The sequence below is a fragment of the Cuculus canorus genome, chromosome 1, assembly GCF_017976375.1.
Source record: "Cuculus canorus isolate bCucCan1 chromosome 1, bCucCan1.pri, whole genome shotgun sequence".
Lineage (NCBI taxonomy): Eukaryota > Metazoa > Chordata > Aves > Cuculiformes > Cuculidae > Cuculus > Cuculus canorus.
In genome coordinates, this window is record NC_071401.1 from 132,064,917 (window position 1) to 132,092,794 (window position 27,878).

The following is a 27,878-nucleotide window of genomic DNA, read 5'->3' on the forward strand; positions in this document are numbered from 1 at the left end:
CTGTGATTTGGAGAATGACTGGTGGGGAGAAAGTGATGTATCTCTCTGCAGACCATATGTCTACACAACAGCATCTAGTACTTTGGACAACAGAGGATGTCTTTGAAAGGTATGACATAGCAGAGGTTCTGGTACAGTTGCAGATCACCCTGGAGTGACCGCAGTGCTGTGGTTGAGTAAATACATCCTGGTTTAATGCAAACAGACTCTCAATACAGTGTGCTGGATACATTGCTACAGCACAGGGCAGCACTGCACTGTGTGGATCTAGAGGATGAAGTCTATTTGTTTACGTCTTCCACAGTGTCCTCTATTCTGCCACACAGACGTGGGCTGCCTTCCATCAGGTTGCAAAGAAGTCCTGTCTCCTACCGTCATGTATAAGCTAGTGTTTCCTTTTGGGTAGCATTTTAACCCACAAGTCTGAGACTACTTAGCAAAGAAGGGCATGTCACTATTCCCAGGTCATGGTTAGAAGGGCAAAAGTAAAAGGTTGGCCCAAGCTTACCTAGCAGGCCAGTGGCAGAGGCTACACTAGTGCTTAGCACTCCTGTCCCTCAGCACAACACCCTTGTCCGTAGATCAAGCTGTTTATTGATGCATCATGCATTTGCAGGTTGTTGATTTACAAACTGTAAGACCTGAATCCATACGCATGCTTCCTTCTTCCCATGCATTTCAGAGCTCTTTCTGTAAATGCACTCACATGTAGAGTTAGACACTCCTTGGTTGTTAACTTATTTATTTACTCATACAGTGTGTTTTGAAAATAATTATCTTTCTGATTATGATATTGGAAGCAAAGCTATTGCAAACACCTGACTGTGTGGATTGAATGGGCAAAAGATAGCTAGATCACATACAACTTACATTTTTTTACAGAAGATATTAGAATTAATATCAATTAAGCAGCTTTACAAATATTTTAGTTTTACCACTGAGCTACATTTCAGTTAATATTCCTAATATCTGCAAATCATAAGGACAAATGTATCTACAAGCAGTAACAGAACTGTTGAATCCCAGTTTACGTGTTCTGTCAGTGGTACTTACGCTAAACTTCCCCGGACTGCAGCAATGAGCAAGGCTGTGGGGGAGCATTGGACCTAAGTCTAATGATCTAAATTAAGCCTTGGTTAGAGTAACTGCCTTACTGCCTCCTGTAACAAGTGAAAGCAGCTAGGCAGTCCAGGAGAAGATTTAACACATTCTAACTTGGTGTCTGAGACAAGGAGCTCCCTGGAACAGCCTCTCTCTCCATCAGTTACAACTATCAGCTTGCAATATAAATTCAAAGATAGGACAGATGAGCATCTCTGCTCTTTACAAGTTCTTCGGATGCAGTGCAATTTTTAGGGCAGAGATCTGGAACTGAGATGAGATCTACCTGTATCTCACTCCGATAGGATAGTTTTCCTCCAACAAATGAGGAAATAGGCTATTAGAGTATAAGAGTATGCATACATATAGTACATATATAACACCTATATACATATGCATATATATATTCACATAAATATGTATGTATATGCATATATGCATGTATATACGTATCTATATACACTGACAATGTGATTGAGAGTAGCCCTGTGGAGAAGGACTTGAGGGTGCTCATTGATGAGAAGCTCGACATGAGCCAGCTATGTGTACTCACAGCCCAGATGGTCAACCACGTCCAACCATCAAAAGAAGTGTGGCCAGAAGGGTGAAGGACGGGATTCCGTCCCTCTATTCCTCTCTTGTGAGACCTCATCTGGAGTATTGTGTCCAGTTCTGGAATCCTCAATATAAGAAGGATGTGGAACTGTTGGAATGGGTTCATAGAATCATAGAATCACAGAATCATCAGGTTGGAAAGGACACACTGGATCATTGAGTCCAACCATTCCTAACACTCCCTTAAACCATGTCCCTAAGCACTTCATCAACCGGTCCCTTAAACACCTCCGGGGAAGGTGACTTGACCACCTCCCTGGGCAGCCTGTTCCAGTGCCCAATGACTCTTTCCGTGAAGAATTTTTTTCTGATATCCAACCTGAACCTCCCCTGGTGGAGCTTCAAGCCATTCCCTCTTGTCCTGTCCTCAGTCACTTGAGACAAGAGGCCAGCTCCCTCCTCTCCACAACCTCCTTTCAGGTAGTTGTAGAGAGTAATAAGGTCTCCCCTCAGCCTCCTCTTCTCTAGGCTAAACAACCCTAGCTCTCTCAGCCGCTCCCCATAAGACTTGTTCTCCAGCCCCCTCACCAGCTTCATTGCTCTTCTCTGGACACACTCCAAAGCCTCAACATCCTTCTTGTGGTGAGGGGCCCAGAACTGAACACGGTACTCAAGGTGCGGTCTCACCAGTGCCGAGTACAGAGGGAGAATAACCTCCCTGGACCTGCTGGTGACCCCATTTCTGATACAAGCCAAGATGCCATTGGCCTTCTTGGCCACCTGGGCACACTGCTGGCTCATCTTCAGTCGGCTGTCAACCAACACCCCCAGGCCCTTCTCCTCCATGCAGCTCTCCAGCCACTCTTCCCCCAGTCTGTAGCGCTGCATAGGGTTGTTGTGCCCCAACTGCAGGACCCGGCATTTGGCCTTGTTAAACCTCATGCCATGGGTCTCAGCCCAGCAGTCCAGCCTGTTCAGATCCCTTTGCAGAGCCTCCCTACCCTCCAACAGATCCATGCTTCCACCCAGCTGAGTGTTATCCGCAAACTTGCTAAGAGTGCACTCAATGCCTTCATCCAGGTCATTGATAAAGACATTGAACAGGGCTGAATCTGGTACCGAACCCTGAGGAACCCCACTTGTAACTGGCCTCCAGCTGGAGTTAACTCCATTGACCACCACTCTCTGGGCCCGGCCATCCAACCAGTATTCAACCCAGGAGAGTGTACGCCTGTCCAGGCCAGAGGCTGACAGTTTCTGAAGCAGAATGCTGTGAGAAACTGTGTCAAAGGCTTTACTGAAGTCCAAGAAGACTACATCCACAGCCTTTCCCCCATCCAGCAGTCGAGTCATTTTGTCATAGAAGGCGATCAGGTTAGTTTGGCAAGATCTGCCTTTTGTAAACCCATGTTGACTGGGCCTGATCACTTGATTCTCTTGCATATTCGGGGAGGGCTACAAAGATGATCGAGGAATGGAGCACCTCTGCTATGAAGATGGGCTGAGAGAACTGGGGTTGTTCAGCCTGAAGAAGAGAAGGCTGTGGGGAGACCTCATAGCATCCTTCCAATACCTGAAGGAGGTGTACAAGAAAGCTGGAGAGGGATATTTTACAAAGGCATGTAGTGATAGGACAAGGGGGAATGGTTTTAAATTGAAGAGGGGAAGATTTAGATTAGACTTTAGGAAGAAATCCTTCATGATTAAGGTGATGATGCATTGGAACATGTTTCCCAGAGGAGCTGTGGCTGCCCCTCCCTGGAGGTGTTCAAGGCCAGGTTGGAAGGGGCCTTGAGCAGCCTGTTGTTGTGGGAGGTGTCCCTCCCCGTGGTAGGGTTGGAGGGGAACTGGGTGATCTTTAAGGTCCCTTCCAATGCAAACTGTTCTATGATTGTATGATATATAGCACGTTAAGTCTAGGACAAATATCAGAATGCAGAAAAAGCCTGTGACTGGACCATATTCCATGCAGTAAAACGTGCGAGCACCGAATAAGCAGTGTGCCCCTATGGCAAGGAAGGCAAGTCTGTAAGGAAGGGCTTATGCATGACAAAACAAAAAGAAGAGCATGGATATCAAATTCTTATTTCACTTTGTTCAATATAGTCATGAAGCCACAGCTGAAGCATCATGTCTCCTTTTCAGAATGCTATTTCAAAAGAGACATTGATGCAAACCCAGCAGAGAGGCAGTAAGGTGGTGAGGGAGTGCCAGAATCAGAGTCCAGGCAGACTGGAGAAGTGAATGTTAAGGGAAACACTGTCTAGCATGCAATCATCCACCACTTAATTAAGATGGATTTACACAGAAGTTTTTTCTGGTAGCTTAAAGGAACACAGAGGCATACGGCCCATGTCAGACCAGAAGGCCTCTTTAGGGGCTTTTCCAGTGCTTAATATGTATTTTTCAGCTCAGTTTAGGGAACAAATTAGAGTGCAATGAGCACTTCCTTCCACAGAACTTCCAGTGCTCTCTAGCGTTGTTTCTTTACAACTACAAGTATGCAACGTCTTTACATTTTTCCCCAGGAAAAAAAATTTCCCAGTGTTCAAATGCTTCTTGAATTGTGTCAGGCTTGATGCCATGACTACTTTCCTGGGCAACTTTTTCCAGTGTTCCACTTGTCTCAGGCTGAGCTGATTTCAACTTGTTTTAGCTCCTACAGCAGTTGTCTAGCAGTCAAGGAAAAACTGCACAATTTGGTTTTTAGTTATCTATGTGAATATCACATACAGCAAAGGTGTGGCTGACCAATGCTGTTATTAACAAGTATTAACCCAACAGACTGAGGCTACAGAGGCTGTTGTGTATCTTTAACTGAGACAGTCAATAAAAGATGTCAGACTTTAGTGAAAGAAGAACAACTAAGCAGACTAAGTTAGCAATAACAGATGTAACTCCAGCTCAGCCCAAGAATAAGGGGGAAGAACTTATCTCCATCAACAACATACCACTCCTGAGAAAAAACTTGGTGGGCACCAGTCAATGACTCCACACACGTCCTTTCCCTATTCTAGTGGAAGACAGGTACAATACACCCAGGATACATGGGGCATTGCAGTGACGAGCAAAACTCTGCTAGGAAGTATTTGTCAGCAGTTTTAGTGTATTATTAATGGGACTTTTTCTGATAATTTTGTAATTGTGATAATTATTATAACTGGACTAATAATTTGTTTGTTATATTCTGATTAGACTGCTACAACTTTATCTAGACAAACAATGACTTCTTGACATTGATTATAAGGTATGAATTTTCTTTTGGATCATAATAAGACTGAGCATAACAAAGAATGTGACCAGCTTTTCTGTGAAAGCCTTACTGTGGGTGGCAACTTCAATGATCACAGAAGACCTGAAATGCAGATAATGTGTGTTCCTGTGGCCCTGGCAGGTATCTAGCTTATATTCAATCTCTGTTTTCATAAGAACTGTCAGAATTAGGAAATGGGGTTGCACAGACACTCAGAGCATGTTTTTTATAACACAGATACTAACGAAGAGTTTGCAAACTTTAAAACATTAAAGCCAAAACTTTCCCGTAAAGACATCAAGTGATACAGCGTATGGGCGATGTGGTCAGTGACACATAGTCTAGATCAGGAAATTCAGACTTCAAAAGCAAAGGCGAGACATTGAGAGCTGAAACAGGAGCCTGCTGAGTTAAAACACCAAGAAAATACAACTTAGAGGGACTGAAGCTATAGAACAACATTATGAGCAAAGCAAGGCATTGACAGTTCTTACCGAAGAACTCTCTTACGATATTGCTGACAAGTCACAGCAGTTAATGATTTGATTGAGATAGTGACCATTCTACAGCAGAAATGCACTTGGTGTGGAAAAACTGACAGGCTTTGCCTGTAGTCTTACAAACAACAGAGGCAAACAAGTCCCAAATTATGACCAAGTTGTATTTGAACAATTATTGTGTGTTATTTTATTAGATTTAAGGGGCAATGCATCAGCATGCACAAAGACACACAGATTTTATGCCACCATTCTCAAAAGAAGAGAGACACAAGCCTGAAATCATCCTTGACTTTAATCACAAACAGAATCACACTGCATTGATTCATCACAATTCAGGTCAACAGTTTTCCCTTCATTTTAGATCAGATATCCTACCCACTCTTAAGTGGTGTAAGCCTCCAAAGACCCTTCAAAGAACCCATTTGCTTGCACTTAATAATATCTTAGATGTCCAGAAGGACTGCACTTTTCTTACAAATCCACTTGTACAGGGAATGGCAGTTATCAGCATGCATTTCTGTCAACTTATAGGCAGCACATTTCTCTTCTTTCTTCCTTCCTTTTATTGTAAAACTGCAAGAACCAAACAACAGCTATGAAGTTTATTGAAAAAAATTGTTTGCATATTCAAAGAGTGAAACCACAAAGATTGGATATTTTTGTCTCTGTGCTGTCATTCTTTTGATTCTGTGACATACAGACAGGTTTTATTCGTTTAGTAAGCTTCACCCTTTCTCTATTTCTCAGCTCGTTATGCAGCTGGAAGTAAAAAGCTTACACAGCACAGGTACCTCCTAATAAGATTAGTTCCTTTTCTGAGAGCTATCATGGAATTTCACTTTTCAGCTACAGATTTTAATCAGAATTCTGTACTAAGAAAAATCAGAACAGGCTGAGCTGTCTAACTGGAGTATGTGACCTGATATATTGTCTTATCTTTCTCATGGTCTAATGGCTGAACAGTCTGGACACAGAGAGTGGAGAGCACATCACGGAAGCCAACACAGATTCACTCCAGAATAAACCTACCTGTGCTTTGGATGCCTGGTATCGTTGAGCCATACCCACCTGCCTTGCTCTTCATCAAAGCTTAATCCAGTCCAAACAAAGCCAATGTCTTTATCCTTCAGTTTGTTTAGGAAATCCTGGAAAGAGGTATATTTTGAACTCCCATAATACTTCATAAGACTCCAGCACCAGTGATGTATAGTGGTAAGTAATATTTGAAAACCAGTAAGGCTTTCATGCTCAAAGATTCAGGAAAATGTTTTGAAGAAATTTAAAAGGAAAAAAAAACCAAACCCAACACGTGGAAATGAGTTCAGATTCTCAACTACACCCAGTATCGTGGCTTATGATGGTAAGTAGAACAATCAACGAGCTAACCTTTGGTTCCTTGCTGGCCCCAAGCCCATTCCACTAGCACATTTAAGATGATGACCAGGCTGATCTAAATTACAGGAGCTGAAGCCATCTCCTCTTTTTCCCCTTCTATGAAGAAGGGATGTGAACATTTTGCCAGCTCACCCTCCTGGGTGCTCTAGAAGTGACTGAACCTGGCTACCTTTAAGCAAAATCAAGAACACAAGAGGGACACACTACAGTTGAGGATTTGTTCCACAGAAATGTTTTTTCTATTGCCACAGACCAGGTACTGACACTTAAAATGTACGAAGGACAGAGAAACAGCTCCATCCTGCAGACGACAGCCTTTAGGACAGCCTAGTTCTGAACAAGTTTGATTTGGAATAAAACATGCAAGAATTCTTCAAATACCAGCTGATTCTTGCTGGAGATACATCTATTGCATCTATTTTAATGAAATGTAGACTACTGGTCATCTGTTTGACAGCAGTGCTCTTAACATGCAAAAGGCAATTATCAGAACACTTTCCACTGACAATGCTTTTTATAACGGTATCTGGATTATAAATGGCTTTTAAAAATAGAATTTTAAAAATAGAATCATAGAATGAATCATAGAATCACAAAATGGATCATAGAATCATAGAATGGTTTGGGTTGGAAGGGACCTCAAAGCCCATCCCATTCTAGCCCCATGCCATGGGCAGGGACACCTCCCACCAGACCAGGCTACTCAAGGCCCTATCCAACCTGGCCTCGAACACTTCCAGGGATGGGGCATTCACAGCTTCTCTGGGCAACCTGTGCCAGTGCCTCACCACCTTCATTGTGAATAATTTCTTCCTTATATCTAGTCTAAATCTTCTCCCTTCCAATTTAAAGCTACTCCCTCTTGTCTTATTACTACATGTCTGTGTCCTCAGAAAGCTATGCTTTGATATTTGGATCCACAAAGTATAAGTAAGAAGAACATTTGAACCACAGAACACCTTACAAGCTTACCATTTCAGCCTCATCCTCTATAATCAGGAGTTCAGATTTTTTTCCTGAGCAATACTTTCTACTGTTTTCCCAGGTGTCACGAGTTTCTGAGTAGAAATAACATCTCCCATAGTGCAACTTCCAGCCAGTGGGGCAGAGTTCGCATCTGGAGTCTGTAAAGAATTTTCGGTGAAGGGATTTTTGTAATTTCTTATTTTTTTTCCACCTGGTATCTGTTGCCTGTGATGGTATAGCTCAGTTTAAGAAAGCACATTGTCCCTGCTTTACAATGGTAATTCCTTGATTAGGGATCACTCTACTTTACATATTTCAGATATCTAGATAATTGTACAAAATATTTTATATTATAATTGGCATAAAATGCATGGTTAAAATCTAGCTCTGCTGAAATTACTGGGAAATGTAAAATCAAATGACATCCAGGAAGAAGTAACAAAGGTGTTCAGTAACACTCTTCCACTTTTATTTTTGGCTTAAACTGGTATTTTTCAAGGAGGGAACTATAAAATACATCACTTTATAAATCTTTATCAATATAAATATGCTTATTTTCATAGCTGAATGTCAACTCCTTTGTGCAGGTGTTTATTTTAGTATTTTAATCTAAATATATTTTAATATTTTTATAATCTTAATATATTTTAACTGTATTTTATAATATTAATAGATTTTAATTATATTTTTAATATTTTCAAGAACATCAAACCATTTCTGTTACTATGAGCAAGATTTTATTTACTTACCATTTGTATGCATGCATAAGCTTTCTTTTAATGTAGTCAGTAATCTGTTTTCATGAAGATCTTCCTCAAAGACAGTACCAGTTTCAGAAAGATTGTCTCTGGGCTTCCCTGTGTCACTTGAGAGTAAGTCACCTGGAGAAGGATCTCAAACATTTTAACGTAAAGCTCACAAGTGAACTGTATAGAAACCCCACAGTATTTTCCCATGGATAATAATAATAATAGGAGTTTTAAGTGGAAAATCAGATTGTGCATTCGTCCTTCCAGCTGTCCTATAAATGGTAGGTGGAGGAGTTGGGCATCCAAATCATATGCATGAAACAAATACTTGAGGTAACTGACTTCACAAAGACAGCGTGTCAACGCCATGCTTTTGGCAGCATGGTATGCAACAGTCATTCTTCAAGTAACATGGTCGTGCCTTTGGTTTTCCAGTTCCTGAAATTTGTTTTGAGCTTATTTCAGAAAAATATGGGTGGACTTGCATCCAGAGAAAGGGAGAACAATTGACTCTGTAGGATATTTTTGCCCAGAAGTGCTTCTTAATTCTCATTTCCTTCTGTGTTCTCAGAGGATTTTGATGCACAATGTGATTTTGATGTCCAGAAGCACGCTGAACATCAGGAATACCAAGACAAGATTTTCTAAAGGAGGAAACTGAAGTTAGGCTTCTTGATTTACATTCAGGTTCTTGTTGATGGCAACCTAAAAATTTGTTTGACTTGCCTGACCAGGGCACCTTCAATCATTTCTTTCTGATCTCTGAATTTAGACACTCAGGGATAATGGCCCACCTCTGTGCCAGATAGAAAAGTTCTGTACATACATGATCAATGCTGGTAGTGACCCAGTGCATATGCACAAATTCTAAGGACAATGGAAAGGCCCCTTATATAAAGTGAGAGGTACACATTTTTATTTCTGTTTTGAGATGTCTTTTCCAACTATGTGTACCATCTCACCCATCCCTGAATGCCCACATTCCCATTGTACATGCCGAGGAGAACTGGCTTACTTAATGTAGGCAAAGCTAGGCATCAGAGGTGAAGACTGGATATGAGGATGAGGGAAGGAGGAGTTTGCAGGGGTTCCAGTTGCACCATATACATGAATTGAGGACTGTTTCATTACTAATTGACTTTTTCCAAACTAATGGATTCTTTGGCTAGTAGCTTCGGTGGTTTGTTGAGTTTTGGAAAGGAATGGGAGGGATTCTTAGATTGGGGGACTGGAAAGTGAGAAAGATTCCAGCCCCCTTCACACACTCCAGACATGCAACAGCCTTCTGAAAGCCACTGACCTTCTACAGATCCATGGCCCCAAAATCATAGATTCAGAGAATCATAGAATCACCAGGTTGGAAAGGACACACTGGATCATTGAGTCCAATCATTCCTAACACTCCCTTAAACCATGTCCCTCAGCACTTCATCAACCCGTTCCTTAAACACCTCCAGGGAAGGTGACTCAACCATCTCCTTGGGCAGTCTGTTCCAGTGCCCAATGACTCTTTCCGTGAAGAATTTTTTTCTGATATCCAACCTGAACCTCCCCTGGTGGAGCTTCAAACCATTCCCCCTTGTCCTGTCCTCAGTCACTTGAGACAAGAGGCCAGCTCCCTCCTCTCCACAACCTCCTTTCAGGTAGTTGTAGAGAGTAATAAGGTCTCCCTTCAGCCTCCTCTTCTCCAGGCTAAACAACCCCAGCTCTCTCAGCCGCTCCCCATAAGACTTGTTCTCCAGCCCCCTCACCAGCTTCGTTGCTCTTCTCTGGACACACTCCAAAGCCTCAACATCCTTCTTGTGCTGAGGGGCCCAGAACTGAACACAGTACTCAAGGTGCGGTCTCACCAGTGCGGAGTACAGATGCAGAATAACCTCCCTGGACCTGCTGGTCACACCGTTTCTGATACAAGCCAAGATGCCATTGGCCTTCTTGGCCACCTGGGCACACTGCTGGCTCATCTTCAGTCGGCTGTCAACCAACACCCCCAGGCCCTTCTCCTCCGTGCAGCTCTCTAGCCACTCTTCCCCGTCTGTAGCACTGCATAGGGTTGTTCTGCCCCAAGTGCAGGACCCAGCAGTTGGCCTTGTTGAACCTCATGCCATGGGCCTCAGCCCAGCAGTCCAGCCTGTTAAGGTCCCTTTGCATAGCTTCCCTACCCTCCAGCAGATCCACACTTCCACCCAGCTTAGTGCCATCCGCAAACTTGCTAAGAGTGCACTCAGTGCCTTCATCCAGGTCATTGATAAAGACATTGAACAAGGCCGGACCCAGTACGGAGCCCTGAGGAACCCCACTTGTGACTGGCTTCCAGCTGGAGTTAACTCCATTGACCACCACTCTCTGGGCCCGGCCATCCAACCAGTATTCAACCCAGGAGAGTGTGCGCCCGTCCAGGCCAGAGGCAGACAGTTTCTGAAGCAGAATGCTGTGTCAAAGGCTTTACTGAAGTCCAAGAAGACTACATCTACAGCCTTTCCCCCATCCAGCAGTCGAGTGATTTTGTCATAGAAGGCGATCACGTTAGTTTGGCAAGATCTGCCTTTTGTAAACCCATGTTGACTAGGCCTGATCACTTGATTCTCTTGCATGTTCGGGGAGGGCTACAAAGATGATCGAGGAATGGAGCACCTCTGCTATGAAGACGGGCTGAGAGAACTGGGGTTGTGTGTGCTTCATGATAGCACTCAAGATCACCTGTTCCATGACACTGAGGTCAGACTGACAGGCCTGTGGTTCCCCGGATCCTCCCTGCAACCCTTCTTGTAGATGGGCACAACATCAGCCAGCCTCCATTATAGTGGAACTTCCCAATCAGCCAGGACCACTGGAAGATGATGGAAAGGGGTTTGGAAAGGACATCCGACAGCTCCTTCAATAATACTCTTGGGTGGATCCCATCCAGCCGCATAGACTTGTGGGTGTCTAGGTGGGCAAGCAAGTCTCTAACCTCCTCCTCTTGGATCATGGGAGCCTCATTCTGCTCCTCTAACTCCTGCGTTTGTATACAGAGGGAACAACTTTCCTTGCTATTAAAGACTGAGGCAAAGAAGGCATTAAGTACCTCAGCCTTGTCCTTATCCCCTGTCACTGTTGTTCCTTCTGCATCCAATAGGGACTGAATATTCTCCCTACTCCTCCTTTTCTTGTTGATGTATTTGTAGAAAGATTTTTTATTATCTTTCACAGACTTAGCTAATTTGATTTCTAGTTGGGCCTTAGCCCTCCTGATTTTTTCCCTGCACGATCTCACTTCCTTCCTGTAGTCCACCCAAGACGCCTGCCTTTTCCTCTGAAGCTCATAGACCTTCTTGTTTTTGATGCATCCCAAAATCTCCCTGCTCAACCAAGGTGGCTTTTTCCCCCACCGGCTCCTTTTCTGGAACATGGGGATGGCTTACTCCTGAGCTGCTAGGATTTCATTTTTTAAGAGAGCCCAGCCCTCGTGGGCTCCCTTGCCCTTAAGGACTGTCTCCAATGGGACTTTGCTAACCAACCTTCTGAACAGTCCAAAGTCTGCCCTCTGGAAGTTTAATGTGACTGTTTTGCTAATCCCCTTCTTTATCCCACCTAGAACTGAAAACCCTATCATCTCATGATCGCTTAGTCCCAGGTGTCCCCCAACCGTCACATCCACCACAAGACCTTCTCTATTCTCAAACAGCACATCAAGGAGGGCACCCTCCCTTGTTGGTTCACTAACCAGTTGTGTGAGGAACTTGTCTTCCACACACTCCAGGCACCTCCTAGACTGCTTCCTTTCTGCTGTATTGTACTCCCAGCAGATATCCGGAAGATTGAAGTCACCCAGGAGGACAAGATGTAGAGATCTAGAGACCATCCCCAGCTGTTTATAGAAGAGCTCGTCAGCTGCCTCCTCTTGGCTAGGTGGTCTGTAGCAGACTCCCATCACAATATCTGCCTTCTTGTGGGCTCCTCTGATTTTAACCCATAAGCACTCAGTCCCTTCCCTACGGTAATCCAGCTCAAGGGTATCGAAGCACTCGTTAACATAGAGGGCTACCCCGCCTCCTTTTCTACCCTTCCTGTCCCGCCTGAAGAGTTTATACCCCCCCATAGCTGTAGTCCAGTTATATGAGTCATCCCACCACGTTTCTGTGATGGCAATGATATCAGTCACCATGCCCTACAACAGCTTCCAGCTCCTCCTTCTTATTGCCCATGCTGCATGCATTGGTGTAAATGCACTTCAGCTGGGCTGACGACCCTTCAGCCCTCATAAAGGGCATAGAGTTCATTCCCAATTGACTGGTCCTCAAAATAACTAACTCCACAGTTCCAGTTTCATTCTTGTGGTCCCCAGCTGTACTCGCCCCCTCTTGCTCTGTCGTGGTGTACTGGTGGTCCACCCCGACACACCATATCTCAGTTGCTGGAATCCCGCTACCAGGCTCATTCCCAACCAGCCAGGTCTCCTCTCCCTCCCCCTTCACATCTAGTTTAAAGCTTTATTTAAGAGCCTAACTAGATTTTTAGAAAGTACTTTAGTCCCCCTTGGAGACAAGCATGTCCCATCCCTAGTAAGAAAGCCTGTGGGTGCGTGGGTCACCCCATGATCAAAGACTCCAAAGCCTCTCTCCTCACACCAGGCTCGGAGCCAGGCATTTATCAGCTGTTTGTCTTTGACCTCCTGTTCCTTATTCCTTAGTGCTGGGATGGAACTAAAATGCTGGTGACTCCCTCCCACCTTCATTAGAAATAGAACAGCAGAAAGTATGAGTGGTCTTGTCACCTTATCAAAACTGTTTGCAAGAGTTCCTCAAGTTGAGGATTAATATCTGTCAATTTCACAGGAATTAAAGCAAAACCTTTCACACAGTCACTCACATTGCTGAATTAATGTGATCATGGCTCCCAGAAATACAACATTCAGAAATCCCATGAGAGCAGTAAGACATCGGAAGCCTGAAGAATTAGAGGGAAGTCCTGAAAGAAATAAGAGGGTTTTAGAAATACAGCATGAATTGCTACCCAGGACACAAGTCTGGGTTTCTCTGGACATCTTTCAGACAGGACGTCCATCGCTGTCATTTTGGCACGTGCTTTGTCAACATTGCATTTTCCCTTCTGGTTGCCTCCTGCACACCAAGTGGTTCTTGTTTCTAATAAACTTTCATTTATGAAAACTTTCTGAGGGCTTGAGTTTTCTCATGCTGTCTTCACTGTTTGGCAGTTCATTTGAGGTTTTGAGTGGCTACTGAACAGTTTCTGCTTCTTCATAGCAGGGTGTTTTCACTTGCAGGTATCATGAAGGCTATTAAATATCACAGCAAGCACTTAACAAATGTTTCTAAAGAAAAACTAACAAACACAATGAAAAAGAAAGAACTGATAATTCCAACAATCATAGAGAAACAGATATATCTAACATGCAAAACCAAAAATGAAGTTCTGCTGCTATGACTACCAATGCTATCAATCAAGAAAGGATGAATAGATTATCTGAAAATTAAATTCTGCAACTCCAGCACCCACTAATTAGGTTTATCACTTGTATACTGGCCACCAAGTCAAAGGCTTTTAGAAAAGTGCACATTATCATTTGGAGATTTTTTTTTTTTTATTGAGTGCTTACGTTCAGCCAGTTCTACTTGGAAAATTACTACAAAATGTTTGAAAAATTAAGTAGCAGTGCATTAAACATGGCTTATTTGCAGAGTGGATGCTTGACTAAAGTTAATGAATAGAGATGCAAAAATGAACTCCCTTGAAACTGAAAGAAAATTACTTTTAACTAGAATCAGAAAAGCCTAAAAGTGAAAAGTCTTGGTGAATCTTCCTTCTAATATTACCCAACAATCTTAAAATTTATTTTTTTTTAGAACTGGTACACTCCTGCCACGCCACTTCCTAGTAAAACCACTGCCGCTGTTTGCTCACTCACTCTATGTCAGGATTTCTACATATCTTGAATCAACAACTATGTAGGATGGAAGGAATTTCGAAGCCATCTAGTTCAGACTCCTGCTTAAGGTGAGTTGAGTTACAGAAGATTTCTGAAAGCTTTGTCTAGCCAGTTTCTAAATATCTCCATGGATAGGAATTATTCCATAGCCTTCCCAGGCTCCTGTCCTATAGTTTGACCACTGCTATGGTAATTTTATCAAACTGTAATTTTCCATGTTCCACCTTATATCTTTAACACACACCTTTGCGCAGAGTTCATCTCTGTCTTCTCTACACTCTCCCATTTGGTAGTTAAAGAGAAAGTTAGGACTCCCTTCAGCCTTCTCTTAGGTCTGCACAAAGACAATTATTTCAGCCTCTCTTCCTGTGTCACTTCTCCAGCTCAATCAGTGTCTCAGGAGACTTCTGCTGGACTTGTTCCAGCAGGTTGTCCCTGTGCTCTTGAATGGAGTAGTGATATAGTTAATGTAAAATACAATACAACAAAGGTCTTCAGAATTAGTGAAGCATAAAAGATGTTCTACGATACCTCAAAGGTTTCCCTTGAGCAGGGAGAATAATAGTTGCCCAACTATGTGGGAAATGTCATGTTTATTTTTCTTCCTAGCTTTCTAACATTTGTGTTTTCATGAAATACTTTGCAAATGTTCTCCTAGAAAGGCTAAGGCATAATACACGGTTCTCTTTGTCCAAACTTAACTTCACAAGAAAAAAAAAAGATTTTACACACAAACTTTCCATGAGTTAGGACCCCGGAATAAAGTCAGAGAATAACAGAAAGATGATTATCCATTTAATAGAAATGGCCATTCTTGGAAGAGAAAACTGTGTTCCAAAATGTTATACCTTGCAGACAGGTATAGCTCGTACTTTAACTCATAAATAAGGTCAGAAACTACCCCATGGAATTGTCCTTCAAAAGCCATTACACTTCAAATGCTAGTGGCCCAGATCAAATATGAATCAGTTAATTGAAAATTGTCCTGCTTCTACACTCTTATTTCAAAAATGTAATGCATGGAGCTGTATTTCAAATCATGAATTTTGTGCTATATGATAAATTCACTTCCACTAGCATTTTCACTTTCTGTCCCATTTCTAGCTATCATCATTTTGCACAGAGGTCTAACATATTTTTTCTCATTTGTCATTTCAATCATGCTTACTTGGGAAATGTTGTATCTGGGACTAGTCCTCTTTAAATATTCAGACAGCTAATCCCCACTGTTTTTATATTACCACCCTGTTTAGATGGCAAATATACATAAACAGAATGCAGTACTTTTCACTGGCTATGTGCTATATCAAGGTTAAGCACCTGCGTGTGTATTCATTCTTCCTTTGGTTGCTAAACAGTGATCTTGGCATAGAAACAGCAATTAGGATGTCTGAAGTCTAATCTTAACTCTTCACAATGACTAGACTGCAGGTATAACAGTAACAGTGGCTTGTGTACTCAGATTAGCACTCAGCAATCTAAAGTGAGCTCTTGTAGCAGCAATACTGCTGTGCTGACAGCACAGCTCAGCATTTTCCCAGCTTCTCAAGACAGCTATATAGCTTCCATCACTGACAAGAAGGATGGCACTGCAAGGGGCATGGGGAGCTCTGCATCGTCATCTTCCTTCTGTACTATATGAACTGGCACGGATATTCCACTAGATTATGCCAATGAGGCATAGCAACCATTTCTCACCACTCCAGTGAATTCACTTCTGTATTCCGTATGTATATCATGCTAGCGTGATTGCTCTGTGTCTGGTATAAAGCTAGCTCACACACCTTTCTCTGCAAGCAGAGTGTCAGCTTGCAGTGCATTGTTTAAAGAGTTAAATGAAAGCACTGTTCTCTTAAGTTGCTTACCTGAAACTTTAATGCTGCCCTGTCCTGTCACAATATCCAGTCATGCAGGTAAGTAATGAATATAGAGCATTTTAAACACAGTTTTGTCACTGTGTGCTCTGCGTGTTTGTGACCACATACTATTCTGTGCCACATACGCTTTGTCTGACTTTCTACATTTTTTAACTGGAAATATTTAATCTATTCCATTACAGCAATGCTTTTGGAGACTTGGGCAAATATTTTGAAGACCATCTAAAATTCTTCGTTAAATAAATATTAGCTTTTGTGATCAATTTTCTGATTTTTTTTCTCATTTTTTCTGTTTCTGTGCTTTCACTGCAGCTGGGAACAGGCTCTCAGCTGATTTGTAATAATAGACAAACCAGCACGACTGATGTTAATAAAGTTGCACACTATTTATCCTGCTATACTGATGTTGGCTCTTGCTTTTTTTCTATTAAAAATCATTCTTTAATAAATGTGTGACCATGATTTCTCAGGAACTGATCATCATAGCTAATTAACTGTTGGAAATTGGACATCTCATTGCTCTGAGGACTTGGTATTATATTTACAATCTAAGAAACTCTTTCCTAGGATGCTTAAAAGAAATAAAGGTATTAAATGTGATCTTGAAAGCCTTTCAGCATATACCTTTGTACTTTCTCCCTTGCTGCTCCTAACACTTTTGACAAAACCCCTAGATGTTGTTGAAAAGTCTTTCTGGACAATAAGTTACTATCTTACAGTTTTGATTTAAATTATTCTTAACTCTTCTTGGCTGTGATTCCTGAAAACAAAACAAAGTAAAACAGAGAAAAAGCCCAACCGAAAACCCTGTAGAAAAATTAAATGGCTAATGAGCCAAACTTGCCAACAACTAATGCCTCCCATTTTGCTCATCTTCGTCTACCCCCTAGTCTCCATTTTGTGATCAAGCTGTCAGCAATGGTATTCCAAGCCTGGTTCTATTAGTAGTGCATTTTATCTACTACCTATTTCTCTGCATACTGCCACACATCATTAGCAGCTTTAGTCATACCAATGAAACATTTGGCAGATTTGGATTTTTTTTTATGATAACTCAAATATAGCTGAATAGAACTGGAGAGATGTGTTATTTATGGAACAAGTCTGAAGGTATAGCATAAATGCTCACCTGCATCGGAGCTTTTCTTCCTTCCTTTGAAATAAAGTTCTGTGTAACCCTCTTCATTCTCCATCTCGAGGTCTTTTTATCGCTTCTTCCTATTGAAGACTGGCTCTCTGTGCAAAACTACGTTATGAGAACTGCTTCAAATGAGTGTGATAAACAGGAAGGCGACTGCGGATGGTCATTTGCACTTTTAGCTGAAGCCATGCAGTAGCAGGACTACAAAAAGGAACTTAACATTATAAGCTGTGCAGACAAATGAACTCTTTTTCACTTCTTTTCCACTTCCTCTGTCATTCTCTGACAAACTCCAAACCCTTCTAACAGACAATTCTAGTACTGCTTTTTCTCCAATGCAGTACCACAGTCCTCAAATGCAGTCTTTCAATGCATCTACAGTCCTGTGCGTGAGGGAACCAGTTTGAGCCCTTCAAGCTCATTTCAGCGTATTGATAGACTTTTCTCATTCACCTTATATTAAAATTAGCTGTGCAAACTTCTATGCATTTTTCAGATGCTGGGAAATGCTTCTTGCTTTACCAAAAGAAAATTGTGTGCGTATGACACTCAATAGCAGGAAAGGGTGATATATGTATTGATCCTTGGCTCTGCTTTGTGCCTGTCCACCTGAGCAACTGTTCATAGATTCGAGCAACTTAATGCCTTTCTTTAAATGGAGACTTATGTGTCGTGGAAATACTGAAGCAGATCTATTCAAACCTTAGAATTTTCAATGTTTCTGCTGCACTTCAAAAGAACAAGCCTGGGCTTGTTCATCAGCTTTATGTACTTTTAAATTACATGCAAGTTCTTTTTTAAAAAAATTAATTTGGGAATGCTAGCAAGTTCTTAGGAATCTTCTAATTGTTAGTGTGGAATATTTCTTTCTGGAAATTGAGGATTCAGTAGAAAGTTGAGTAGGTTTTTTTTTCTCTGAAATGGTTATAAAGATTTCTGGCTTCAGTGAAATTCACAAGGTTTCACTAAGGTTTTATTAGGGTCAGGACCGCATCCTGGCTTCACCTTTAATGTGTCCTTATAGTGTCTAGTCATGATACATCATGAGAGACGTAGACCATCGTTTCATTAGCTGTAATACGAATCAAATAGTGTCTTAAACCCTCACCTCAGTTTGGAGAAATATAGATATATGCAGAGCACCAGACAGAATTATTCACTAATTTCTTAACCAAAACCTCTCTAATTATTACAAATGGCCATTTAAACCAAACGACCATTTACCTCATCTTTTATAAAGATTAGTACTGAGAGCCAAGGTCAAGCTGTATGCACTACAATCACAAATTGAAAAAAAAAGCCACCATCACAGAAGTCTTTCAAGTACAAACATACTACTTGAGGCTGATAGATTATCATGAAACAAAAGTGCTGAATTACCCACAAATACATTCGGTTTCTATAAGGTGCTGATACTTATCACACAACATCACAATGCTAAATAAATCTCATGTACCCAGTGCAGACAAACCCTTGCAGTGTTACTAGCCTTCTGAATCATTTTCTCAGAAGATGCTTTGAAGGTGAAGTTTGAATGTGGAGTTAACAACTGTTTCTAGAACAGACCTGGAATGATTTTCATACTCTGAGTTACAGCTTTTATGTTCACTAGGTGCAACAGCTGGTGAAATAAGACAGGACAAGTCCAAAAGAACCTTGCTTCACTTGACACACTTAGATTGTTCTGCATCCATCCCTATAATGTATATGTGGGAGTTACAGCACCCGCACTTGAGCAGGTTTATCCTGAAGGACTGTAGCCCATGAAGGACCAATACTGGCGCAGAGGAACACTCTGAGTAGTAAGGAGCAGCAAAGAGGACCTGTTATAGACTGACCCCGTAACACTCACCCCTCTGTGCCTCTCAGGGTGGAGGATGATGAGGGTAGTGGAGTCAGAAATAAAGTAGTGAGGTTGAGCTGGGAACAGGGAGCAGAAGGAAGGTATTGGTTTAATCTTTTTATCTTCATTTCTCACTATCCAAATCTATTTTAATTTGCAATATATGCTTAGCTTTCCCCAAGCCAAGTCTGTTTTGCCCATAATTGTAACTGGTAAGTGAGAGAGTTAGGATTGATCAGCCTAGAGAGAAGGCAGCATGGGGAGACTTTATAGCAGCCTTCCTGTACTTAAAAGGAGCTACAGGAAAGTTGGGGAGGGGCTCTTCATCAGGAAGAGCACTGATAGGGTGAAGGGTAAGGATTTTAACTTGAAAGAGGGGAGATTTAGATGAGATATTAGGAAGAAATTTTTAGTTTGAGGCTGCTGAAGCACTGGAACCAGTTGCCCAGAGAAATTGTGGCTGCCCCATTCCTGGAGGTGTTCAATGACAGACTGGATGAGGCTTTGAGCAACCTGATCCTGTGGGAGGTATCCCTGCCCACAGCAGGGGGGGTGGAACTGGGTGATCTTTCAGGTCCCTTACAACCCAAATCATTCTATAACTGATTCTATGATTGATTGATAAGTGATCTCTCCACCTTTATCATGATCCACAAGCTTTTTCATCTTATTTTCTGCCCTGTCCTGCTGAGGAATGGGAATAAGAGAGTGGCTGGGTGGGCATCTGGCAGCCATCCAAGGTCAAAGTGCAACAATCATTTACCAGTCCATATTATTTTTTTTTTATATCTTTTCTTGTATGTTTGCTAAGCTTTGTAAAGCTGTAGTAAATAAAAGGCAGTGGCTCCTGTGTTTGTCTCAGGAAGCTCTTAGAGAGATTAGCAACATACCACCTATGGGAATAATGACAGAATTTGATTCCTAGGTGGATTATCCTCCTGCATAGGAACACATCAGTTTTTAGAAGTTATGTAAGTGGTAAATAAGCTGTTTGAACATTATTGTCTTTTGTTTCACTTGTAGTAAGTCCCCTTTACACTCTCAAGTTATTGAAGTTTTTAAAAGTCTGGAGTAGAAGTAAAAATGTACTCATGTATCTACACATAAAAATAGCACAAAATCCTCACAAAGAAAGGAAAAACAGTTTTTCAGACTAAAAAGAATAACCCACACACACTCTGCAAATTAACCAAGCAATCAATGCACAAATGCAGAAGTATCCAATAAAATACAGCCAATGAGTACTAAATCCTATGTAGCAGCAAAACTTTAATCTTCGAGCACCCCTTCTTCTTACAGTATTTCCAAGGATCTGGGTTTCTGACATCATTCTAACAAGGAGGGCATTACTATTAATTTGGTGTGCTGCAGCAGCCCTGTCCTGGAACAGTGAGTACCTGTATGTACTCATGTATGACAAGATGGTGATTTTACTATGTCAAAGCTTATTAGCTACTTCTACAAAAAGATATGCCAAAGCAATACCACACAACACAGTATATATTTCCTTTGTGACTGTGGTAGCTGGACTGGCAGGCTTCATGGACAGTCTGAAGCTCAAAGCAGGTTCAGTGTGTTCACGTTCTACAGACAAGTTCAGGCTGCCTACATTTCCCGATTCTGCTCTGTGGTAGATTCCCTTAGAGTCTTTCTGGGAAGCATGTTTGAAATGATATTGTCATGTGACAGGAAAGACAGGGAAGCCACGAAGGTGGAGCTATGAATGGAGCTGAACTCCGAATCAAAAGGCACAGCTGAGGTTTTCTCTTCTGTAGTGGCTGGGGTGCTCCACGTCTTTGTCTTGAGGAAAGCAGGAGCGCAGACAGTCAGTACATTTAAGACACAATGTAGAGAAACTGAGGAAAGCTCTGCTATGGTGCTCACAATGGTGGCCTTCTACAGTTGTGTCTCAGATCAGGACAAACTGTACATGTTCAGCAATGCTGGGAAGAGTTGGGAACCACCAACCACAAGCTCCACTGTTGAGTAAACCCTTTTGACACCTTGTTTTGTTCTCTTAGCCAGACTTGATTTCTACATGCTCAAACGCCCTGTCAGGTCAACGGTGTCTGCCAGAAACTATAAAAATGCTATGAAAATCCTGAACCGCAAGAACTCAAGAGTTTCTGGTTACAGAACTGGTGGGGACCTTTTCAATGTCTAAGAAAGCTCTTTACATGCCTAAAAGCAAGTATGCTTTTAGCAGATCAACTGGTTTGCTATTACTCAGACATACTGGGAAAATAAACTCACTACTGAAATGGAATAGCATTTATTTTTGTAAACATTTTTGTAGTGTTGTGAACACTGTTACAGTGCAACATGTAACAAAACTACAATTCTCAACATTCTAGTTCAAAACATGTCTCATGTAAATAAGAAGCACCTTTTGGAAGTCAATTAAAAAATTCTTCACTCCAACTCAGCCTTCCAGATGGCCCAAGACTGCCATCTATCCAAAGAAACTCCACAATGGATATGTCTTAACTGTAAATATCAAATGAAGATCTATGCCACCCCTTTATGGAAGCTACAGATCCAGCGCCTGGGCAAAGAGCACGCTGAGGTAGAAACAGTGGAGGCATCCAAGTAGGCACAGTCAGAGTGATTCCGTATCTGGAACCTGAAAAAATACAGGAAGAAAACAGTGATTACTAAATAATTTCTACCACTGAACTAAATATTTTGGCCCGCTGCAAAACAAAACTTGGGTTCAAGTAGTTTCCAGTTGACTTTAGTCCCTCATGATATGGTAGTTTCAGTTGCTGAAAGCCAGGTGAGTGATAAATCACGTTTAGAAAAGCTTGTTTAGCTCATACAGCGTGCCACAAATCTCTATTTTGATGAATAATCCATACCCGCTATCAAACAATAACAGGAGGAAAGACAAAAGACAGCTTATGATAGATCCTGTCTTGAAAGAGAGGTCATACATGCTCCGGAGAGCAAGACAAGGGCAACTGCTCTTTGAAAGGCCTGCTACAGAGCTGGTGTAGCCCACACAATGACTAACAGAAACAGAGTGAAATTTGGGTTGTCCACAGGTTGTGACAAACTCACTAAAGCATGATCTCTCTTTCAGATGCTTAATCCATCTGAAAATGATCATTCCCTCACACTTGGCACTTCTTTCTCTTTCCTCCCTGAACATCCATGTGTATTTGCTAGAAACTGTGTATGTCAGGAAGACAAGCACAAAGGATCACACTAGAAACCAAGAATTCTGGAGATCTGGAAAGAGATTGAAATGTTTGTACTACGTACTGAAAAACATGTATCAATTAAGGTAAATAGGGGTGACCAATAACTTTATCTTGATGTGCTGAGCTACCAAAAAACCCTTCTTGCATCAGGGACCTCTCTACATCAATACTATTGGGGTTAGATCAGTAATAACTGCAAAGAGTTCATTTTCAAAGTCATACTTATAAATCACAGAAAAGAAAGAATCCTCATAGAAATAACATTGTGCTCTAAATCCTAATTACACATTCACTTAAGTATGTGTTAGGCAATCGCAAAGAACTTACAAGTCCACGTCCAAGGCAATACCATTCTCCCAGAAGAAACTTCCACCTATCTTGTGCAATCCGATCCAGGAGTCATCTATTCTCAAATACTTAGCTAAAGAATGCTAAAAAAACAAAAGGTATTTTTTTATTTTTGTCAACATGACCTGTAACAACGAGAAGCAAATCTCTTCCGTGACTTTTGAGAAGGACTAGTTCATCATTTCATCATTTAGAAAAGAGTGAACCCTTACACTCCTCCACTCTCCCCTAGCAGCTTCAATTCAATACAGTTTCAAAGAAACAGTCTCTGTATGGTTCTAATGCCTTTCTAGAGGTTCTGTAAGTTCTTCTGATGTGGATTACGCTATCCAGCGCTGGAGACCAGACAGTGCCTAGCAAAAAGCATTAGTCTCACCCAGTAGGGCAACGTCAGAATTCCTCTGCCTTTCCTTCAGAAGCTGTGTTTACAGTTTGTAAGTATAAAAGTTTTAAGCAGCAATTCAAATAACACCAACTTCTGCCCAGCCAAATATCAACTGTGTATCACAGGCTATGAATTAGAAGGGAAGCTTCTAGACAGGTAAAGAAGAGAGGCATCTAGAAAGTTAAGAGGTGATCAATCACAGGGCAGCAATGCAGAAGGGGCTTGTGGAGACGGGACAAATGTGGTTAGAACTACAGGGAAAGAAAGGTGTCTGATGATGAGACAAAATGAGAGACCACATTTGATAAGGACTCATACATGACTGAAAAAGTAGGCCCTGCAGCTTTCCCGTTGTTGACGTTCTTGTAGCTGTACAGATTCATTAGCTCAAGTCAAAATCAGATGTGACTTCATCTGTGTAATTTCACTGAGGTTTCCTCCATTTCAATAGCCGCTACATCAGTAATAGCTACTAGCTAACCAGAAAAGTAGCCTTTTGAACCCAATTCAACAATCACAGTAACAAGAAAGTTCCAATGTCAATCTACCTAAAAACTAACTTTTTGATGAAACCAATTCTTCATTGTCAAGACCCAAAAGACAGTAGGTCTATTAAAGCACATCACAGTTTAGCAGCATGCAGTAGCAAGATGCCCCTAGCAATCACTGGCCCAATACAAAACACAAAATACAGGCAAACCAAAGTATTTCAGCACACTTCTTAGCATGGGAAAATGTCCAAACTAGCTTCAGAAGGGGTATATTCCCATGCCTGGTAGAAGCATGCATCTCTAAGAGGCATTAAGGCATATCTAAAACGAGATGGAAGCAGATAAAGATGGATAATATCCACTATGCTGAGTGGCTTTAAATGTGTGGTTTCTCACAGAAACCAAAGTACCCATTTATTTGTCTTTACTGGAAGCTGGATGGATCATACCTGCTGTGAAGATGAAGATCCCTAGGACAGAAAAGTAACACTAGGCAAACTCTTTTATAACAAAGAACTTTTCATAGCCATTCAAGCCAAAGCCAGGCACCAAAGCATGTCAGCACCTAGTACTGCTGGCACACCTTCTGCAGCCAGCCAGCTACTTGCAGAAACAAAGCAGGTACTTCCCACCACCTGAATTCACACAACATAGTTATCTTACAAAGATTTATAGGATAAGTATTGCATTCCAAAATAAACCCCTCAAAAATTAAAGCTTTCTCAAGGAAAGAGACAGATACAGAAGCTGTGTTCTGTTCTGTTGTTGGGTTTTGTCCCATTACCATTTCTTCCAGGTTTTCAAAAACGACTAGCAAGGCATTATTCTTAGTGCAGAAGATCTGACTAAATGTCCAGTCTTTTTCCTCCTCTGAGATGAAATAACATTTCCTTCTGTAATATATCCATTCGCTGGGGCACTGGTCATGAGGAAATTTTTCGTGATGAGATGTATCAGTTTGTTGTCCAACTACAAAGGAAAAGACAGGACAATGATTCGGCCTGGTAAGATCTTAGCATTCATCAGCACAAGTCAATCTAAAATATAGATTTTTCTGAAAGCCAATGCCACACCAGATGCCAATAGAGAAACCAAAGGAAGAGCAAGAGTCCTGACCTTCTGTGCCTTTCAGGCAATGTCTTCAGCTGAGAAACATGAAAGTCGGGGGCTACAGCCTAATTATTACAATCGGTAGAAAATAAGTAGAATTAGGAAAACACTTCTGAATTTTAGAAAATTAGAGGCTTTGACAACTGGCGATTTATACTCGACACATTTCAGCCCAGTAACAGGGAAATATAGCTCATACTGTTCATTTATTGATCAAATTTGCTTTAAGTAATGAAGTTACTTGAATATCTACAACTGGTGAGATATTTCATGAAGACAAGTTGCTCTGATTTTGTACCAGACCTATACAGGTTTGATAAATCTGTGTGAAGGCAAGGAAATGAGGCATTGACATGATGCTAATGGAATTTGTCTGTTCATAAACAAGTAAAAATTATTATTATTTAGAGATAATGGTTTGAAGAACAGCTCGTTGGAGTTGTTTCCCAGCATGTTTTGATGCCTCCTCTCCATCTTCTTTCTGTCACAGTAGCTCTGTGAGGGTGAGAGGACTCACTGACAGTTTGTTTCAGGGCTGAGTATAATTTCTTGCAATGAAGACAATTAATTTGCATTTACTCCTTTTTTTTTTTTATTTTCTAAACAAAAATAATCTGCCCTGATTGTTACTGAATGGTCACGGTGACCTTTTCTGGGCAGAAAAGGCTTTCTGTCTTTGTAAGACACCCAGGCTCACTCAACGTATAAAGCCTATTGCTTGGGTCATCCTGCTGGGGTCAAATCCAGAACTTCTGCACCCAAAATGCATTTTTCGACTGCTTAAGCTTGGAGATGGCTAATATTGAAATGAAAATAATTGATGCTACTGATAATAAGCACAGACAAAACATGCATACCCCACATGCATGGTCAGCTAAGAAACTGCTCTCTTCAGAGTAGCAAGGACGCAGCAAAAAGGTAAAACAAAATCTTGCAACTGAATCAGCTGGATTTTATCTGTAGCGAGAATTCTCTCTCCTTTTACATTCTGCCTGGAGCCTCACCTTATACTGATATCAAACCAACTGTATTATTGATGGACGGCTCAGTTTTTGTGACTGGCCACTGCAGAGCATGAAAGTTGGTGCGCTTGACTGCTGTCATCCTGGACCCTAGTGGTTAGAGGAAACATACCTCAAACAGAAAACGTTCCAAAAGCTTACCAAGTGCCCAGATGATGACCATCAGCACAATCCCAAGCACAAATGCAACAAGCGAGTGTAGCCAGCAGGCTGTGAAAAAGAAGATGATTAACAGTATTGCATATACGAGCACGTAGAATCAGGCTGTATTTCAGTATTAAGTGAGACAGCAGTGGGACAGCCTTTCACTTAAGCTCCAGGTGTACCAATTTAAAGCACTACTAAAGTCAAACCGGTACCTTGAACTGATATTTAAGTGACAGGACAGTTTGATAAAACCATTGACTATCACCTAATTTGGGCTTTTTTTAACCTGTATAGACCCTAAAGCTTTCCACGGGTGTGCAGATCCCTGTATTGCAGATTTAAGCCTTCCAGTCCCATGTCTGTCATCTCCTCTATGTTTTGCAGACCACTTAGCAACAACCTCTGGAGGATGAGAATTCATAGCTCTTCACTAACTCCAGTCAAGCTACATCCATGTTTGGAAATCAGGAAGCTCTTCCCATGCCACTCAAATATTAAAGGTTAAGGTTCAGAGTAGGGCTGCAGTCTTGTATCAAATGGATTTTCTCTTTTCACAAGCTGCCCTTCACACACAAATTTCAAGGGAGGTACGCAAGCTCATCTGTTGCAAAGGCACGAATCTAATGAGCTTTGGCTTTACTTCCTACATCTTTTCCAAGAGTATTTTACCACATGGAAATATGCCTGTTTTCACACTAAAGGATCAAACATAACAGTTCTCTTCATTTTTGTGACTACAGCTTTGGCTAGATGTAAGCTCTCAGATTTTGTCTTGTCCAAGACAGAGCATCAGGAGACCGACGTGGAGCTAGACTTCAGACTTCCTGCAGGAACATATCTTACCCAACATCAAATAACAACATCTTACCTGGTGACGGACAGAACCACTGTTTACAGAAGCTCATTGTCTTCCGCACCCACGACCTAACTGCCACTTTTTGTTCGGCATCTTGTTTGGAGTCTACATTCCCCAAAAGTCCTTGTGCCATCAGTATGGGCCTAGGAGTCTCTTCATCTGTAGATTCCATCTGCAGCCGGGAAACAAAAACGCAGCTATGTATAATGACTGCTTCCCCTACTGCCTATAAACAAGCGAAAATGGTAGAGAAACCAAAGCTGCCTTAATTATTGCCTTTTCCTGAGAGGTTGAAGGCTGGGTTCATGTAGAAATGAGGAAACAAACAGAAAATCAGGAGTTTGTGCAACATATCGGAGGCCCACCAAAAGCAAAGGGTGGGCCTCCGATACATTGCACACATTCTCCTTCCCAGGGAAGCAGGCAATAGGGAATGAGGACTGCAATGGAGGGAAAGGGAAGGACAGAGCAGACAGGGACAATGCAATAGGGAAAGGATGCGGCATATCAAAGCAGGAGGGAAAGGGCACAAATCACAAAGCTTTCTGCATTTTATGCATGAAAAAATTTGAGACAATTTGCCAAGCAGGGCTGAATGTGGCCTGCAGAGGGAAGCTCATTGTACACCTTCGTGCTCGCTCTAGTGAGGGAATTTTCCCCAGGGATTTTCTAAAATCCCACTTTCAATGACAAATTTAACAGAAAAAGTCACCCAGAGATGACTTTTCCTGTGACAGCAGTGAGGCACTGGAACAGGTTGCCCAGAGAAGCAGTGGCTGCCCTATCCCTGGAAGTGTGCAAGGCCAGGCTGGATGAGGCTTCAAGCAACCTCATCCAGTGTGAGGTGTCCCTGCCCACAGCAGCGGCGAGGGGAGGTGTGGAGCTAGATGGGCTTTAAGGTCCTTTCCAACCCAAACCATTCTATGATTTCATGATTCTATGAAAAAGACTCCACTTGCACTTGGTCCATCCTAAAAAAAAAATGAAAGAAACTAAGGCTTGGAATG

General features: G+C 41.8%; 2 protein-coding genes and 1 long non-coding RNA gene across 11 annotated transcripts in view; 1 reads left to right on the forward strand and 2 right to left on the reverse strand.

Moving 5' to 3' along the window:
- Positions 1 to 16,631, forward strand: part of LOC128850915 (uncharacterized) — a 26,420-nt gene extending 9,789 nt beyond the window's left edge. The window contains exons 2-4 of one of the 3 annotated variants that reach the window (XR_008448150.1): positions 6,373 to 6,621; positions 14,366 to 14,516; positions 16,508 to 16,631. This is a non-coding gene — a long non-coding RNA (uncharacterized LOC128850915). Of the gene's footprint in view, positions 1 to 4,851; positions 5,051 to 6,372; positions 6,622 to 14,365; positions 14,517 to 16,507 lie in introns of those variants that run through there. The other 2 variants (XR_008448149.1, XR_008448151.1) reach the window with 2 other exon arrangements.
- Positions 5,596 to 17,639, reverse strand: LOC104054956 (killer cell lectin-like receptor subfamily F member 1). 4 transcript variants are annotated; one of them, XM_009556031.2, is made up of 6 exons: positions 17,455 to 17,639; positions 13,371 to 13,469; positions 8,520 to 8,651; positions 7,777 to 7,928; positions 6,439 to 6,554; positions 5,596 to 5,982 (listed from the first exon to the last, which is right to left on the reverse strand). In XM_009556031.2, exons 1-6 carry the CDS (start codon positions 17,516 to 17,518, stop codon positions 5,853 to 5,855), a joined length of 693 nt encoding a protein of 230 aa, XP_009554326.1. In that variant the 5' UTR covers positions 17,519 to 17,639; the 3' UTR covers positions 5,596 to 5,852. The 4 variants fall into 4 exon arrangements, with proteins under 4 accessions (XP_009554326.1, XP_053912013.1, XP_053912012.1 ...); XM_054056038.1 differs by lacking the exon at positions 13,371 to 13,469; XM_054056037.1 differs by lacking the exon at positions 17,455 to 17,639 and having other exon boundaries at positions 6,478 to 6,554; positions 13,371 to 14,371.
- A 2,542-nt stretch (positions 17,640 to 20,181) lies between these two features.
- LOC128854132 (C-type lectin domain family 2 member B-like) overlaps positions 20,182 to 27,878 on the reverse strand; it is a 64,592-nt gene continuing 56,895 nt past the window's right edge. For 2 of the 4 annotated variants that reach the window (XM_054084627.1, XM_054084624.1), the window contains 5 exons: positions 26,884 to 27,043; positions 26,010 to 26,078; positions 24,521 to 24,705; positions 22,840 to 22,943; positions 20,182 to 21,932 (listed from right to left, as the gene is read on the reverse strand). In XM_054084627.1, the coding sequence (XP_053940602.1) occupies positions 21,818 to 21,932; positions 22,840 to 22,943; positions 24,521 to 24,705; positions 26,010 to 26,078; positions 26,884 to 27,043 (633 nt within the window). In that variant the 3' untranslated portion in view covers positions 20,182 to 21,817. The remainder of the gene's footprint in view (positions 21,933 to 22,839; positions 22,944 to 24,520; positions 24,706 to 26,009; positions 26,079 to 26,883; positions 27,044 to 27,878) is intronic. The other 2 variants (XM_054084637.1, XM_054084628.1) reach the window with 2 other exon arrangements.